General features: G+C 48.2%; 1 protein-coding gene across 1 annotated transcript in view; it reads left to right on the top strand.

Moving 5' to 3' along the window:
• Window positions 1-13,409, top strand: part of LOC129838354 (staphylococcal nuclease domain-containing protein 1-like) — a gene marked incomplete at its 5' end in the record, with an annotated part of 123,196 nt that extends 109,787 nt beyond the window's left edge. The window contains 2 exons of the mRNA XM_055905293.1: window positions 8,797-8,841; window positions 12,381-13,409. Coding sequence (XP_055761268.1) covers window positions 8,797-8,841; window positions 12,381-12,452 — 117 coding nt within the window. The remainder of the gene's footprint in view (window positions 1-8,796; window positions 8,842-12,380) is intronic.
• Window positions 13,410-16,046: the final 2,637 nt, after the last annotated feature.

The following is a 16,046-nucleotide window of genomic DNA, read 5'->3' as shown; positions in this document are numbered from 1 at the left end:
ATATTCCCACCACCTTCCAGTCTGCCAGGTAGTGGCAGGTTGTTCACCATATTCCCACCACCTCCCAGTCTGCCAGGTAGTGGCAGGTTGTTCACCAACACCATATTCCCACCACCTCCCAGTCTGCCAGGTAGTAGCAGGTTGTTCCCCATATTCCCACCACCTCCCAGTCTGCCAGGTAGTGGCAGGTTGTTCACCATATTCCCACCACCTTCCAGTCTACCAGGTAGTAGCAGGTTGTTCACCAACACCATATTCCCACCACCTCCCAGTCTACCAGGTAGTGGCAGGTTGTTCACCATATTCCCACCACCTCCCAGTCTACCAGGTAGTGGCAGGTTGTTCACCAACACCATATTCCCACCACCTCCCAGTCTACCAGGTAGTGGCAGGTTGTTCACCAACACCATATTCCCACCACCTCCCAGTCTACCAGTTAGTGGCAGGTTGTTCACCATATTCCCACCACCTCCCAGTCTTTCAGGTAGTGGCAGGTTGTTCACCATATTCCTACCACCTCCCAGTCTACCAGGTAGTGGCAGGTTGTTCACCATATTCCCACCACCTCCCAGTCTGCCAGGTAGTGGCAGGTTGTTCACCATATTCCCACCACCTCCCAGTCTACCAGGTAGTGGCAGGTTGTTCACCATATTCCTACCACCTCCCAGTCTACCAGGTAGTGGCAGGTTGTTCACCATATTCCTACCACCTCCCAGTCTACCAGGTAGTGGCAGGTTGTTCACCATATTCCCACCACCTCCCAGTCTGCCAGGTAGTAGCAGGTTGTTCACCATATTCCTTCCACCTCCCAGTCTGCCAGGTAGTGGCAGGTTGTTCACCATATTCCCACCACCTCCCAGTCTGCCAGGTAGTAGCAGGTTGTTCACCATATTCCTACCACCTCCCAGTCTGCCAGGTAGTAGCAGGTTGTTCACCATATTCCCACCACCTCCCAGTCTGCCAGGTAGTAGCAGGTTGTTCACCATATTCCTACCACCTCCCAGTCTGCCAGGTAGTGGCATGTTGTTCACCATATTCCCACCACCTCCCAGTCTACCAGGTAGTGGCAGGTTGTTCACCATATTCCCACCACCTCCCAGTCTGCCAGGTAGTGGCAGGTTGTTCACCATATTCCCACCACCTCCCAGTCTACCAGGTAGTGGCAGGTTGTTCACCATATTCCCACCACCTCCCAGTCTGCCAGGTAGTGGCAGGTTGTTCACCATATTCCCACCACCTCCCAGTCTGCCAGGTAGTGGCAGGTTGTTCACCAACACCATATTCCCACCACCTCCCAGTCTACCAGGTAGTGGCAGGTTGTTCACCATATTCCCACCACCTCCCAGTCTACCAGGTAGTGGCAGGTTGTTCACCATATTCCCACCACCTCCCAGTCTGCCAGGTAGTGGCAGGTTGTTCACCAACACCATATTCCCACCACCTCCCAGTCTGCCAGGTAGTGGCAGGTTGTTCACCATATTCCCACCACCTCCCAGTCTGCCAGGTAGTGGCAGGTTGTTCACCATATTCCCACCACCTCCCAGTCTGCCAGGTAGTGGCAGGTTGTTCACCAACACCATATTCCCACCACCTCCCAGTCTGCCAGGTAGTGGCAGGTTGTTCACCAACACCATATTCCCACCACCTCCCAGTCTACCAGGTAGTGGCAGGTTGTTCACCATATTCCCACCACCTCCCAGTCTACCAGGTAGTGGCAGGTTGTTCACCATATTCCTACCACCTCCCAGTCTGCCAGGTAGTGGCAGGTTGTTCCCCAACACCTTATTCCTACCACCTCCCAGTCTGCCAGGTAGTGGCAGGTTGTTCACCATATTCCTACCACCTCCCAGTCTGCCAGGTAGTGGCAGGTTGTTCCCCAACACCTTATTCCCACCACCTCCCAGTCTACCAGGTAGTGGCAGGTTGTTCACCAACACCATATTCCCACCACCTCCCAGTCTACCAGGTAGTGGCAGGTTGTTCACCAACACCATATTCCCACCACCTCCCAGTCTGCCAGGTAGTGGCAGGTTGTTCACCAACACCATATTCCCACCACCTCCCAGTCTACCAGGTAGTGGCAGGTTGTTCACCATATTCCCACCACCTCCCAGTCTGCCAGGTAGTGGCAGGTTGTTCACCAACACCATATTCCCACCACCTCCCAGTCTGCCAGGTAGTAGCAGGTTGTTCACCAACACCATATTCCCACCACCTCCCAGTCTACCAGGTAGTGGCAGGTTGTTCACCAACACCATATTCCCACCACCTCCCAGTCTGCCAGGTAGTGGCATGTTGTTCACCATATTCCCACCACCTCCCAGTCTACCAGGTAGTGGCATGTTGTTCACCATATTCCCACCACCTCCCAGTCTGCCAGGTAGTGGCAGGTTGTTCACCATATTCCCACCACCTCCCAGTCTGCCAGGTAGTGGCAGGTTGTTCACCATATTCCCACCACCTCCCAGTCTGCCAGGTAGTGGCAGGTTGTTCACCATATTCCCACCACCTCCCAGTCTGCCAGGTAGTGGCATGTTGTTCACCATATTCCCACCACCTCCCAGTCTGCCAGGTAGTGGCAGGTTGTTCACCATATTCCCACCACCTCCCAGTCTACCAGGTAGTGGCATGTTGTTCACCAACACCATATTCCCACCACCTCCCAGTCTACCAGGTAGTGGCAGGTTGTTCACCATATTCCCACCACCTCCCAGTCTGCCAGGTAGTAGCAGGTTGTTCACCATATTCCCACCACCTCCCAGTCTGCCAGGTAGTGGCAGGTTGTTCACCATATTCCCACCACCTCCCAGTCTGCCAGGTAGTAGCAGGTTGTTCACCAACACCATATTCCCACCACCTCCCAGTCTACCAGGTAGTGGCAGGTTGTTCACCATATTCCCACCACCTCCCAGTCTACCAGGTAGTGGCAGGTTGTTCACCATATTCCCACCACCTCCCAGTCTGCCAGGTAGTGGCAGGTTGTTCACCATATTCCCACCACCTCCCAGTCTACCAGGTAGTGGCAGGTTGTTCACCAACACCATATTCCTACCACCTCCCAGTCTACCAGGTAGTGGCAGGTTGTTCACCAACACCATATTCCCACCACCTCCCAGTCTACCAGGTAGTAGCAGGTTGTTCCCCAACACCATATTCCCACCACCTCCCAGTCTACCAGGTAGTGGCATGTTGTTCCCCAACACCATATTCCCACCACCTCCCAGTCTGCCAGGTAGTAGCAGGTTGTTCCCCAACACCATATTCCCACCACCTCCCAGTCTGCCAGGTAGTAGCAGGTTGTTCCCCAACACCATATTCCCACCACCTCCCAGTCTGCCAGGTAGTAGCAGGTTGTTCACCAACACCATATTCCCACCACCTCCCAGTCTGCCAGGTAGTAGCAGGTTGTTCCCCAACACCATATTCCCACCACCTCCCAGTCTGCCAGGTAGTAGCAGGTTGTTCCCCAACACCATATTCCCACCACCTCCCAGTCTGCCAGGTAGTGGCATGTTGTTCCCCAACACCATATTCCCACCACCTCCCAGTCTACCAGGTAGTGGCAGGTTATTCCCCAACACCATATTCCTACCACCTCCCAGTCTGCCAGGTAGTAGCAGGTTGTTCCCCAACACCAGGTTGTTCCCCAACACCATATTCCCACCACCTCCCAGTCTGCCAGGTAGTGGCATGTTGTTCCCCAACACCATATTCCCACCACCTCCCAGTCTGCCAGGTAGTAGCAGGTTGTTCCCCAACACCATATTCCCACCACCTCCCAGTCTGCCAGGTAGTGGCAGGTTGTTCACCAACACCATATTCCCACCACCTCCCAGTCTGCCAGGTAGTAGCAGGTTGTTCCCCAACACCAGGTTGTTCCCCAACACCATATTCCCACCACCTCCCAGTCTGCCAGGTAGTGGCAGGTTGTTCACCAACACCATATTCCTACCACCTCCCAGTCTACCAGGTAGTGGCAGGTTGTTCACCATATTCCCACCACCTCCCAGTCTGCCAGGTAGTGGCAGGTTGTTCACCATATTCCCACCACCTCCCAGTCTACCAGGTAGTGGCAGGTTGTTCACCATATTCCCACCACCTCCCAGTCTGCCAGGTAGTGGCATGTTGTTCACCATATTCCCACCACCTCCCAGTCTGCCAGGTAGTGGCAGGTTGTTCACCATATTCCCACCACCTCCCAGTCTACCAGGTAGTGGCAGGTTGTTCACCATATTCCCACCACCTCCCAGTCTGCCAGGTAGTGGCATGTTGTTCACCATATTCCTACCACCTCCCAGTCTACCAGGTAGTAGCAGGTTGTTCACCATATTCCCACCACCTCCCAGTCTACCAGGTAGTGGCATGTTGTTCACCATATTCCTACCACCTCCCAGTCTGCCAGGTAGTGGCAGGTTGTTCACCATATTCCTACCACCTCCCAGTCTACCAGGTAGTGGCAGGTTGTTCACCATATTCCCACCACCTCCCAGTCTACCAGGTAGTGGCAGGTTGTTCACCATATTCCTACCACCTCCCAGTCTACCAGGTAGTGGCAGGTTGTTCACCATATTCCCACCACCTCCCAGTCTACCAGGTAGTGGCAGGTTGTTCACCATATTCCTACCACCTCCCAGTCTACCAGGTAGTGGCAGGTTGTTCACCATATTCCCACCACCTCCCAGTCTGCCAGGTAGTGGCAGGTTGTTCACCATATTCCCACCACCTCCCAGTCTGCCAGGTAGTGGCAGGTTGTTCACCAACACCATATTCCCACCACCTCCCAGTCTGCCAGGTAGTGGCAGGTTGTTCACCAACACCATATTCCCACCACCTCCCAGTCTACCAGGTAGTGGCAGGTTGTTCACCATATTCCCACCACCTCCCAGTCTGCCAGGTAGTGGCAGGTTGTTCACCAACACCATATTCCCACCACCTCCCAGTCTACCAGGTAGTGGCAGGTTGTTCACCAACACCATATTCCCACCACCTCCCAGTCTACCAGGTAGTAGCATGTTGTTCCCCAACACCATATTCCCACCACCTCCCAGTCTGCCAGGTAGTGGCATGTTGTTCACCATATTCCCACCACCTCCCAGTCTGCCAGGTAGTGGCATGTTGTTCACCATATTCCCACCACCTCCCAGTCTACCAGGTAGTGGCATGTTGTTCACCATATTCCCACCACCTCCCAGTCTGCCAGGTAGTGGCAGGTTGTTCACCAACACCAACCTGGTATAGATGGGACCAGGGGCATCTATCTGGCATATGGAGCTCTGTGGGGTCATACAGTACTATTATTTCTCTCTCTCTCTCTCTCTCTCTCTCTCTCTCTCTGAAATACACAAAGCCTACCCCCCTATCCTATTTATTCATTTAGTTGAGCTATTTGGTTCCGTATTCTTTTTGTTTATTGGCTAGTGATTCTCCTCCAGTGGAAGTCTGGTGGCTGTGAAAAGGGTCCTGAAAGGGCTTTTCTGGAACAGCATATGGGCCCATATTAGGAGGATGCTAGGCACACATACACACACTGGTTTCCTGCTCTCACATACTGTACTGAAGAGAACAGCAGGAGACGGGCTGTCAGGAAGGCACCCCTTAGTTAAAGGACAAAGAGCTTGGCTAGCTGTCTGGCAGCTCCCTTTCATTCATATAGTAATGCCTCCATATAATCCCCTGCTATTGGCCAGGACCAAATATGAGGTCATTATTGAGATGGGGTTACTCTAAGAGGTCTCCAAAGCAGACGGTAGATGGAAGGAAATGACAAGATGATGGAATTCCATCTAGGGACTTTAACCTACATCAGTAGTCATGAAGGACACTGGGCACCAAAATACCTTTAACATGGCGTATCCGGACCCCTCCCAGCCACTCAAATGTCACCGGAGACCTCTGAAATAAGACATTAATGCTATTGACTAGGACCTCCATATGGTGACATCTGTTTGGTAAGGAGATATGTGAACATCTGCTGTCCCCTTTTCTAAATTCTCACTCTTAGTTAGCTTTGATTGATAGCTTATGCAGCGGTTGCAGTTTTCGACACCCCACGCACACACAGTCTCTCTCACACACACCACTCTCTCTCTCCAGCTCTCCATCACACACACTTTATCACACACACCACACACACACACCACACTCTCTCACACACACACTCACACACTCTCACACTCACACACACACTCTCACTCACACACACACACACACACACACAAAGCTGTACGATCCAGCTGTACTGAAGTATGTTTTTCGTGTGTTCTGGGTTGCTATCAAATGAACCAGTGTATACCAGCTAGCTAAGCAATTAATCCCGATGCAGAATCCACGCTCTGCAGTTTTCAACATCTGCTGTTCTCTTATATCTGTGTTCATTTCCTTGGCCAGGAGTCTCATCTGTTCTCCTGGTCAGTTATGATGCATGATGAAACCCTCTGTGGTTAATATGGTACTGTAAAGAGTAGACTGTCTCACCCCCCCTTCTCCTCCCTCAGCCTTTGACTCACTCTCTTCCACTCTTCACCCTCTCACCCCTTCTCTCCTCCTTATCCGTCCCCTCTTCTCATCCATTATTTTTCCTGTCCTCCTCTACCCCTTCCCCTAACTCCTATTCTCCCCCCTTCAACACCTTTGACCCCTTTCTCTTCCCCACTCCTCTCCCAATTCTCCCCTATCACCCATTTTCTCCTCTTCAACCCACCCTCCATCTTGTGTATCCTCCCTCCCCCCTTCTCCTCACCCACTTTTCCCCTGACTGACCCGAGACACACACTCCAAAAGCCTCCCCATCGATCACGCTGGCAGGAAGGAGCCAGAGCTGAGGCTGGGTTAGCTAGGGTTGGAGGAGAGAGAGGAGGGCTGGCCAGAACCATGTAGAGCTAAACCGCTCAGTCACAGTGCAGAGCACCGTCCTCGTTTGGAGCTTTTCAGCCTCTATACACACACACGGACAGACAATACCCACAGTCTCTCTTGACCGTAACCGGACATTTCCTTTCTGTCTCCCTCTCTCATTTTTGCTCTTCTCCACCCCCTCCCTCATCTCTCTCCCTCACTCTACCTCCCTCCCCCATCCCTCAGTCCCGTCATGCTGTGTGTGTCTTGTGACTCATCGTCAGGCTCAGTCAATGGGGCTAAATGGACACTCTGGCATAATAAGAGGTCAATATGCCCAGCGCTGCCTGTCTGCCGATTTTCTCACTCTCTCTCTCTCTCTCTCTCTCTCTCTCTCTCTCTCTCTCTCTCTCTCTCTGTCTCGCTGTCTCTCTCTCTCTTCTGTCTCTCTCTTTCTGTCTCTCTTCTGTCTCTCTCTCTCTTTCTACTGTCTCTCTCTCTACTGTCTCTCTCTCTCCTGTCTCTCTCTCTCTCTCTCTGTCTGTCTCTCTCTCTGTCTCTCTCTCTCTCTCTGTCTCTCTGTCTCTACTGTCTCTCTCTCTCTCTTCTGTCTCTCTCTCTCTCTTTTATATATATTTATATATATATATATATCTGAGCCGAAGCATCACAAGTAAAATCCTGTCTATCCAAGCCAGCCTAATCTCCCACACTTACACAAAGACTAAGGATGGGGAGACAAATCACTACAGTTACATTTGACGATATATCATATTGTTTTGATGATATTATTTTTGTGCTAGTTGGCTGTAACTGCACACCACATCTCCAGTATTTTCCTTCATAGCTTGTTCTCCATCTTCTTTTTAAGTAGGAAGCCAATTTGTTTTCAGCACATTTCCATGACTGATCAAACTTGTGTTCTCATGGCTCTCTCTTGTTCCTCTGCCTCAGACATATGGTGAGCAATATGTTTGGAACAACAAATCACAGTATCGAATCGCAATACATATAGGATTGTGATCATTTTATTTAACCTTTATTTAACTAGGCAAGTCCGTGAAGAACAAATTCTTATTTACAATGACGGCTTACCGGGGAACAGTTAACTGCCTTGTTCAGGGGCAGAACGACAGATTTTTACCTTGTCAGCTCGGGGATTCGATCCAGCAACCTTTCGGTTACTGGCCCAACACTCTAACCACTAGGCTACCTGCCGCCCCTACATAACATATCAGCACCTAAGTATCGTGTTAATATCATCATTCCCAGCCCTAACCAAGACCCAGACATAGACACACATATACAAGCACAATCTACTTCATTTACAGACCTCAATATCCTAGAGGATTCTGACTTCCTGACTCTATTCCCACCATTCACTGCTCTATCAGGGCCCTCGCCGACTAATCACCTGCCCTTGTGATGCAGTACAATCACAATACAGGTCTGATTTCATCACTAGTGTAGGCAGGTAGTGCGCCTCTCTTACCCTGCTAGCCTAACGCTGAAACGTGAATGCATTTTGATTGTAATTAAATGCTAAATAGGAAGGCTCTAAAAGCTAGCTCGCTGTATAGACGAGAGCCACTTTGCTTGATTGCTCACTGTTGTTAGCTGTTAGCACGTGGGCTAGCGGTTAGCATCCGCGTTTCCTATTGATCTGATGATGACCTAGCTGTTTTTGTTGTTACCATGTGCAATGCAGGGCTACCAATGAAGCCTGTCGACATGTGTATTATGAATGTATGGGTGGGAATGTGTTTGTCGGTGCGTGTTGATAGTCTAAAGTGGCGTCCTCCACTTGTGTCCTCCTCATTCATCTGCACTGAGCCGATTTTCAATGAAGGAAAGGAGACGAGTCGAGGAGGCTACGTTAGAGAGTTGAGATGCACCCTATGTGTTTCTCTCCACAGCATTCAGTCTGGTTTAGTTGCAACACTAATGCATGTTCTCTCTCAGGTGACGGAGTATCTCAACGGTCAGGAGTCTGCCAAGACTGCCAGGGTAAGTTTCTCTCTACCTCTTTATGTCTCTTGCTCCCTCTCTCTCTCTCCCTCTCTCTCTCTACGTCTCTCTACCTCTTTACGTCTCTTGCTCCCTCTCTCTCTCTACCTCTCTCTCTACGTCTCTCTACCTCTTTACGTCTCTTGCTCCCTCTCTCTCACTACCTCTCTCTCTACGTCTCTCTACCTCTTTATGTCTCTTGCTCCCTCTCTCTCACTACCTCTCTCTCTTTGTCTCTCTACCTCTTTATATCTCTTGCTCCCTCTCTCTCTCTCTCTACCTCTCTCTCTACGTCTCTCTACCTCTTTACGTCTCTTGCTCCCTCTCTCTCACTACCTCTCTCTCTTTGTCTCTCTACCTCTTTATGTCTCTTGCTCCCTCTCTCTCACTACCTCTCTCTCTTTGTCTCTCTACCTCTTTATGTCTCTTGCTCCCTCTCTCACTACCTCTCTCTCTACCTCTCTCTACGTCTCTCTACCTCTTTATGTCTCTTGCTCCCTCTCTCTCTCTCCCTCTCTCTCTCTACGTCTCTCTACCTCTTTATGTCTCTTGCTCCCTCTCTCTCACTACCTCTCTCTCTACCTCTTTATGTCTCTTGCTCCTTCTCTCTCTACCTCTCTCTACGTCTCTCTACCTCTTTATGTCTCTTGCTCCCTCTCGCTCTACCTCTCTCTCTACGTCTCTCTACCTCTTTATGTCTCTTGCTCCCTCCCTCTCTCTACCTCTCTCTCTACGTCTCTCTACCTCTTTATGTCTCTTGCTCCCTCTCTCTCACTACCTCTCTCTCTACGTCTCTCTACCTCTTTATGTCTCTTGCTCTCTCTCTCTACCTCTCTCTCTACGTCTCTCTACCTCTTTATGTCTCTTGCTCCCTCTCTCTCTCTACCTCTCTCTCTACGTCTCTCTACCTCTTTATGTCTCTTGCTCCCTCTCTCTCTCTACCTCTCTCTCTACGTCTCTCTACCTCTTTATGTCTCTTGCTCCCTCTCTCTCTCTACCTCTCTCTCTTCGTCTCTCTACCTCTTTATGTCTCTTGCTCCCTCTCTCTCTCTCCCTCTCTCTCTCTACGTCTCTCTACCTCTTTATGTCTCTTGCTCCCTCTCTCTCTCTACCTCTCTCTACGTCTCTCTACCTCTCTCCCTCTTACTCACTTTTCTCACCCTGTTTCGTACTAGCTCGCTCAACACAATACAAATTCAGCCTAGCTTTATTGGCATGACAGGGAAACCGGTGTTTCCAAAGCTGTAATTACAACTACTAGTAGAAGAAAGGAGCTCTCCTTCATTTCTCTGCTCCCTCTGTCTTCCTCTCCACCTGTCTGTTCTCTGAAGACATTACACATCTCATTGGCAGGCAGTGCTGTCCTAAATGGACACTGGCCCACAATCTGTGCAGGCCCACGCTGATGGAAAGAAAGCAAGGGATGGAGAGAGGGATAGATGGCATCCAGGCCTCTTGCCCGCCCCCACACACCCCAGGGTCCGCTCACAGCACAGCAACCAATCCAAACGAGCATCCTCATTTAATCCCCGTCAGACATATCCCTGTTTATTCCCTCTATTCCATTAAATCCACTCCGCTCTGCATCCCTCATCAAGCATCCAAGCCATTTCCTGCTAAACGTTCCGTTTGACGCGCAATGGGAAGGGTGGTGGTAGTGTGTGTGAGGGGGCATTCTAGGTGTGTGGTGTAATGGCAAGGATAATGAAACTGGGCGGCAGCGTAGCCTAGTGGTTAGAACGTCGGACTAGTAACCGGAAGGTTGCAAGTTCAAATCCCCGAGCTGACAAGGTACAAATCTGTCGTTCTGCCCCTGAACAGGCAGTTAACCCACTGTTCCTAGGCCGTCATTGAAAATAAGAATTTGTTCTTAACTGACTTGCCTAGTTAAATAAAGGTTAAAAAAAAAAAAAAAAAAAATAAAAAATAAAAAAAACACCGCTCAATCCTAATATTCCTAGTTATACAGTAACTGTTTACTGTATCTTGCCCAAGAGCATAGCCAATGAACTTATATAGATTAGTTTGTCTAATCTTGGGGTGCTTGTTTTACCTGCTTTATGGTAAACAGGTGGCATACATTAATCCTCCTTAAACACTGTGACCTTCAAGAAGGCACAGTTCTCTCCAACAGCCAGTCACAAGACAAACACTCTCACTGCTTTGACATATTGTCCAATCACACAACGCCATGCTCAAACAATCGTCCAATCACAGGCAAAATTGGTGTAAATTAGATGTAGTTCTCCAAAAGGCCGGAAGGAGTGACGAAGCATCGACGGAAAAGGAAAAGAAACAGGAAAGACAACATTGACGACATGGCAGCCGCTTCCTAACGATTAGCGCAAATTAGCATGGGCGCTAATTGGCTGTGAATCGTCATGTTAACAGCTGATCACACGCTGCTGATGAGGAGAGGAGGGGGCCTTGGTTGGTGTCGTGAAACATCTCTCACACACACACACACACACACAACTTATTGCGTACACACCTAGAATGCCCCCTCACACACACTACCACCACCCTTCCCATTGCGCGTCAAACGGAACGTTTAGCAGGAAATGGCTTGGATGCTTGATGAGGGATGCAGAGCGGAGTGGATTTAATGGAATAGAGGGAATAAACAGGGATATGTCTGACGGGGATTAAATGAGGATGCTCCCCTCATTCTCACTGGGGTGTGAGAGTACACTGATGTTCTCTCTATACCTCTTTACCTCTCTCTCTCTACCTTTCAACCTCTGTCTACCTGCCCCTGTCTCTCTCTCTCTCTCTATCTACCTTTCAACCTCTGTCTACCTGCCCCTGTCTCTACCTCTCTCTCTCTCTCTCTCTCTCTCTCTCTCTCTCTCTCTCTCTCTCTCTCTCTCTCTCTCTCTCTATCTACCTTTCAACCTCTGTCTACCTGCCCCTGTCTCTACCTCTCTCTCTCTCTCTCTCTCTCTCTCTCTCTCTCTCTCTCTCTCTCTCTCTCTCTCTCTCTATCTACCTTTCAACCTCTGTCTACCTGCCCCTGTCTCTACCTCTCTCTCTCTCTCTCTCTCTCTCTCTCTCTCTCTCTCTATCTACCTTTCAACCTCTGTCTACCTGCCCCTGTCTCTACCTCTCTCTCTCTACCTTTCAACCTCTGTCTACCTGCCCCTGTCTCTACCTCTCTCTCTCTACCTTTCAACCTCTTTCTACCTGCCCCTGTCTCTACCTCTTCCTCTCTCGCTCTCTCTGTCTCTTGCTCTCTGTCTCTTGCTCTCTGTCTCTCGGTCTCTCTCTCTCTCTGTCTCTCTCTCTCGCTCTCTCTCTTGCTCTCTGTCTCTCTCTCTCTCTCTCTCTCTGTCTCTCTCTCTGTCTCTCTCGCTGTCTCTCTCTCTGTCTGTCTCTCTGTCTCTCTCTCTCTGTCTCTCTCTCTGTCTCTCTCTCTGTCTCAGGGGGAGGCTAAGTCTCCCATTTGAACTGAAGGTTAATGTGAAACTGTTGCTTGTCTATTTTATTGTCAGCTATTCACTAAGCGCTCATAGTCTTTTCTGCCTCATGTTTTATCTCAGCTCAACATCTGGCGCTACGGAGACTTCCGCGACGATGACGCAGACGAGTTTGGCTACAAACTAAAAAAATGAAAAACGCACGGCGCCATTCCAAAGACCAACGCGGAAGACGAGATGCACTCATTGGACGAGAAAAAGTGACAGAAAACAATTCAACGAAAATAAAACAAAATAAAGGACAAGCATTGACTCTCTCTCTTCCTTTTATTCCATGTTCATCCTTCCGGTCCTCTCTCCTGCTACTCTGTGCATCCCTTCCTCCTCCTCCTCCTCCTCCTCCTCCCTCCTGACTCTGAAAGAGCATGCTATAGCTATGAACTCATAAAAACAGTGACTGTCCAATCCTTCCTCTTCTCCACCCTGCCTGAGCCACTACCAGTTGTTCTTATCATGTCCCCCCCCCCCGCTGCAGAGCTCCGTTAATTAACATGGCATCCTTTCAACACGTTTCCTGATTAGTGACGTCATGCGCCCACGTCAGCTAATCATGTGCATCGCTACCTTACCCTATCCCTACCACAGCCAATCCCTCCTATCCGTTGAACAGGAAAGGGGCTAGGCCTTGAGAAGGGGGATTTAAGCAGAGGATCCATTCACTTTTAATATTAACAGCTTTTTGCAGAGAGAAACGCTTCCTTAATGAATGACAAGAAATGAATAATGCTGTTTTATGAAGTTTATTTTAAAAAGCTAGCTGGAGAGCCACACCAACCGGACGAGCTTATTTCTGTCCTTGATGTATACCTATGTCATATGACGTTTAATGACGTTTATGTTGGGAGTGTTTTATTCTCGTCTTTCTTCTCTCTCGTGGCCAGAACACCTTGACAAACAGCATTTTCTCATCTTCCTCCTCCCTCTTTCTGTAATGTTTACATATGATGGTGACATGATGATCTCTCTCTCTCTCTCTCTCTCTCTGTCTCTGTATGCCGTAGCAGAAACAGTGTTTGAATTTGTTTCCTTATGACAGCCCTTGTCGTTGTATTAAAAAATTCTGCTGAATAAAAATGAGCAAATGATTAAAAAGCATGTTGTTGTTACTGGAATGAAATCACCAAACAGTGAAAGCTGCTAGATTTCACCAAGGATTGTTAATGTCCTTAGCCTGGTGTAAACCAGACCGGATGCTGCGCTCCCCATTCAATCATGCTGAGCGCAGCTTTCAGTATGGTTTTACCAGGCTATGGCATCCTAGTTCTACTCAAAGGACTTAAAAGTTCCAGTGCTACTTTTGGTAGGGCACCTCTTACATTTAAAAGACTCTTACACACCTTGATCTCATTTGCATCTTAAATAAGCGGTTGTTACCACAGACTGACACAGCACACGCGACTGTACTAGATATATTTTAACAGAAGTGGCTGGTTAGTGTCACATTTATTAGCATCAGTTCAGACACTACGTAGGTTGAGCAACGACTCAAGTACAAGTTGAAGTTTTGACTACACAGCATTTTGAATGCAAAAATAAATGTTACACCTTGGATATGTAAATGTTGCCATGCATAGAGTTTTGTGTACACATTTTATGATAATCTGTTCATAGCTCGATCACATCATTGTACAACAACTCTGGTCCTGGAGAACTGCAGTGGGCGCATGGTTTTGTTTCATGCCAAAAGGAACAACTGATTCAGCTATTAAATCCACAAGGTGTTCAATAGTCTTTAGTTATTGAAGAGCATTATCAGTTAAATCAAGTCTTTTAGAGCTCCGTTTACATTTGTCATTCAGCAGACACTCTTATCCAGAGCCACTTCCAATTAGTACATTCATCTGAAGACGTGAAACAAAAGCTTAGCTGCAGTGTTGTCGTTCCCTCCACTATTACCCTCAAGTGTCTTCAACCAGAGATCCATGTGGTTCACACACCCACCTCCTAAGAGGACCTGACACCTTTGTCCAATTTTAGATCCCATTAGATATACACAAGTACCTCAGAGGAGGGGATCCGTTTAGACACCAGTCTTCATTTCCTGCCCCGCCAACCAATCAGGCAAGGCCTTACTCATTTAGCAAAAATCAGAGATGGCTTTATTAATTTATCACAAGTGACTGGCACAAATGATGGGATGGCAAGATGAGGCAATATGCTCCAAGGGCAATTATGAGCTCTGTCACATGTTGCCTTCTTCAGCCAGTTGAGTCACCTGCTGAGTCTAACTATGCTTTAAAAAGCCTACTTCTCTTTTCTCACTCTCTCTCTTTCTCTCTCTCTCTTTTACAGGCACCATTCTTTTCACGCCTGGCTGCTCCTCCAGACTGATGAGATGTCTATTAGGGCACCTGATGGAGGGCAGCCTGGTCTCACTGACTAGACGTAACATAGTAAATATACACCCGGGACACTTAAATTAGTATGATATGTTTGGTATGGTTACATAAAACAGAGGATTACTTAAGGCAAAAAACAAACGTATGGTGGATGGTTGGCGTATAATGCAAACGTCTAGCAACCCAAAGGTTGCATGTTCGACACTCATCACGGACAATTTTAGATAATTAGAAACTTTGCAACTAATTGCTACTTTTTAGCTACTTTGCAACTACTTAGCATGTTAACTAACCCTTCCCCTAACCTTAACACCTAACCCCTAGCCTAGCTAACATTAACGACCTAGCTAACATTAGCCACTTAGCTAACGTTAGCCACAACAAATTGTAATTTGCAACATATCTTACGTTATGCAAATTCATAACATATTGTATGAATTGTAATTCCTAACATATCATACGAAATGTTTGGTGTACATCCACATATTAAACGTAACATATCATACTAATTGGAGTGTACCAGATGTACATTTACTACATTACGTCTACCCCCAGGTTGTGGAGGGAGGAGGAGTGGAGCTAAAGGGTTAGCCAGTAGGTTAGGTAGTAGGTTAGGTAGTTAGGTAGTAGGTTAGGTAGTAGGTTAGGTAGTAGGTTAGGTAGTTAGGTAGTAGGTTAGGTAGTTAGCCAGTAGGTTAGGTAGTTAGGTAGTAGGTTAGGTAGTTAGGTAGTAGGTTAGGTAGTTAGCCAGTAGGTTAGGTAGTTAGGTAGTAGGTTAGGTAGTTAGGTAGTAGGTTAGGTAGTTAGCCAGTAGGTTAGGTAGTTAGGTAGTAGGTTAGGTAGTTAGGTAGTAGGTTAGGTAGTTAGGTCTTCTCCAAATGGTGGTCGTTGGAGATTATTGGAGGCTGAAGCATGGTAAGATTGTGTATTACAGTTATAGACATACTGGTATTGACTTGAGAGAGTCTCAGTTGTCAACAACTGCCAAATTGCAGAAGAATGCCTCAATATATTGCAGTGCTGAAGGGAACAAAGTTCTTTCTAGGTCTTGTAGTGAAGTAAGTTGAGAATTTCTAGCTACATTTTTACACCTGTAGGGCTTTTTTTATTTCAACACAAATTCATGGAAAGAATCCCAGCAATCATCAAGCCCAAACTGCAGATTTCTCAATACGTTACAGTGCTGTAGAGTACTAGTAAGAAGTGCTTGCTCTAGGGCTTGCAGAGACCTTGTGGAGTAAGTGGTGAGACATTCAACAATCCGATGTTGGCTCTACACTTGTAGGGCTTTGGAGTCTCAACACAAATCTGTACTGTCATCTTCCTCTCTCTGCCTATGCATTATTTGGGTAGCGTTTGGAGTCAAGGTAATGCGTTTGGATCGGAGGCG

Source organism: Salvelinus fontinalis, chromosome 39, assembly GCF_029448725.1.
Source record: "Salvelinus fontinalis isolate EN_2023a chromosome 39, ASM2944872v1, whole genome shotgun sequence".
NCBI lineage: Eukaryota > Metazoa > Chordata > Actinopteri > Salmoniformes > Salmonidae > Salvelinus > Salvelinus fontinalis.
This window is presented reverse-complemented; position numbering and strand designations above follow the sequence as displayed.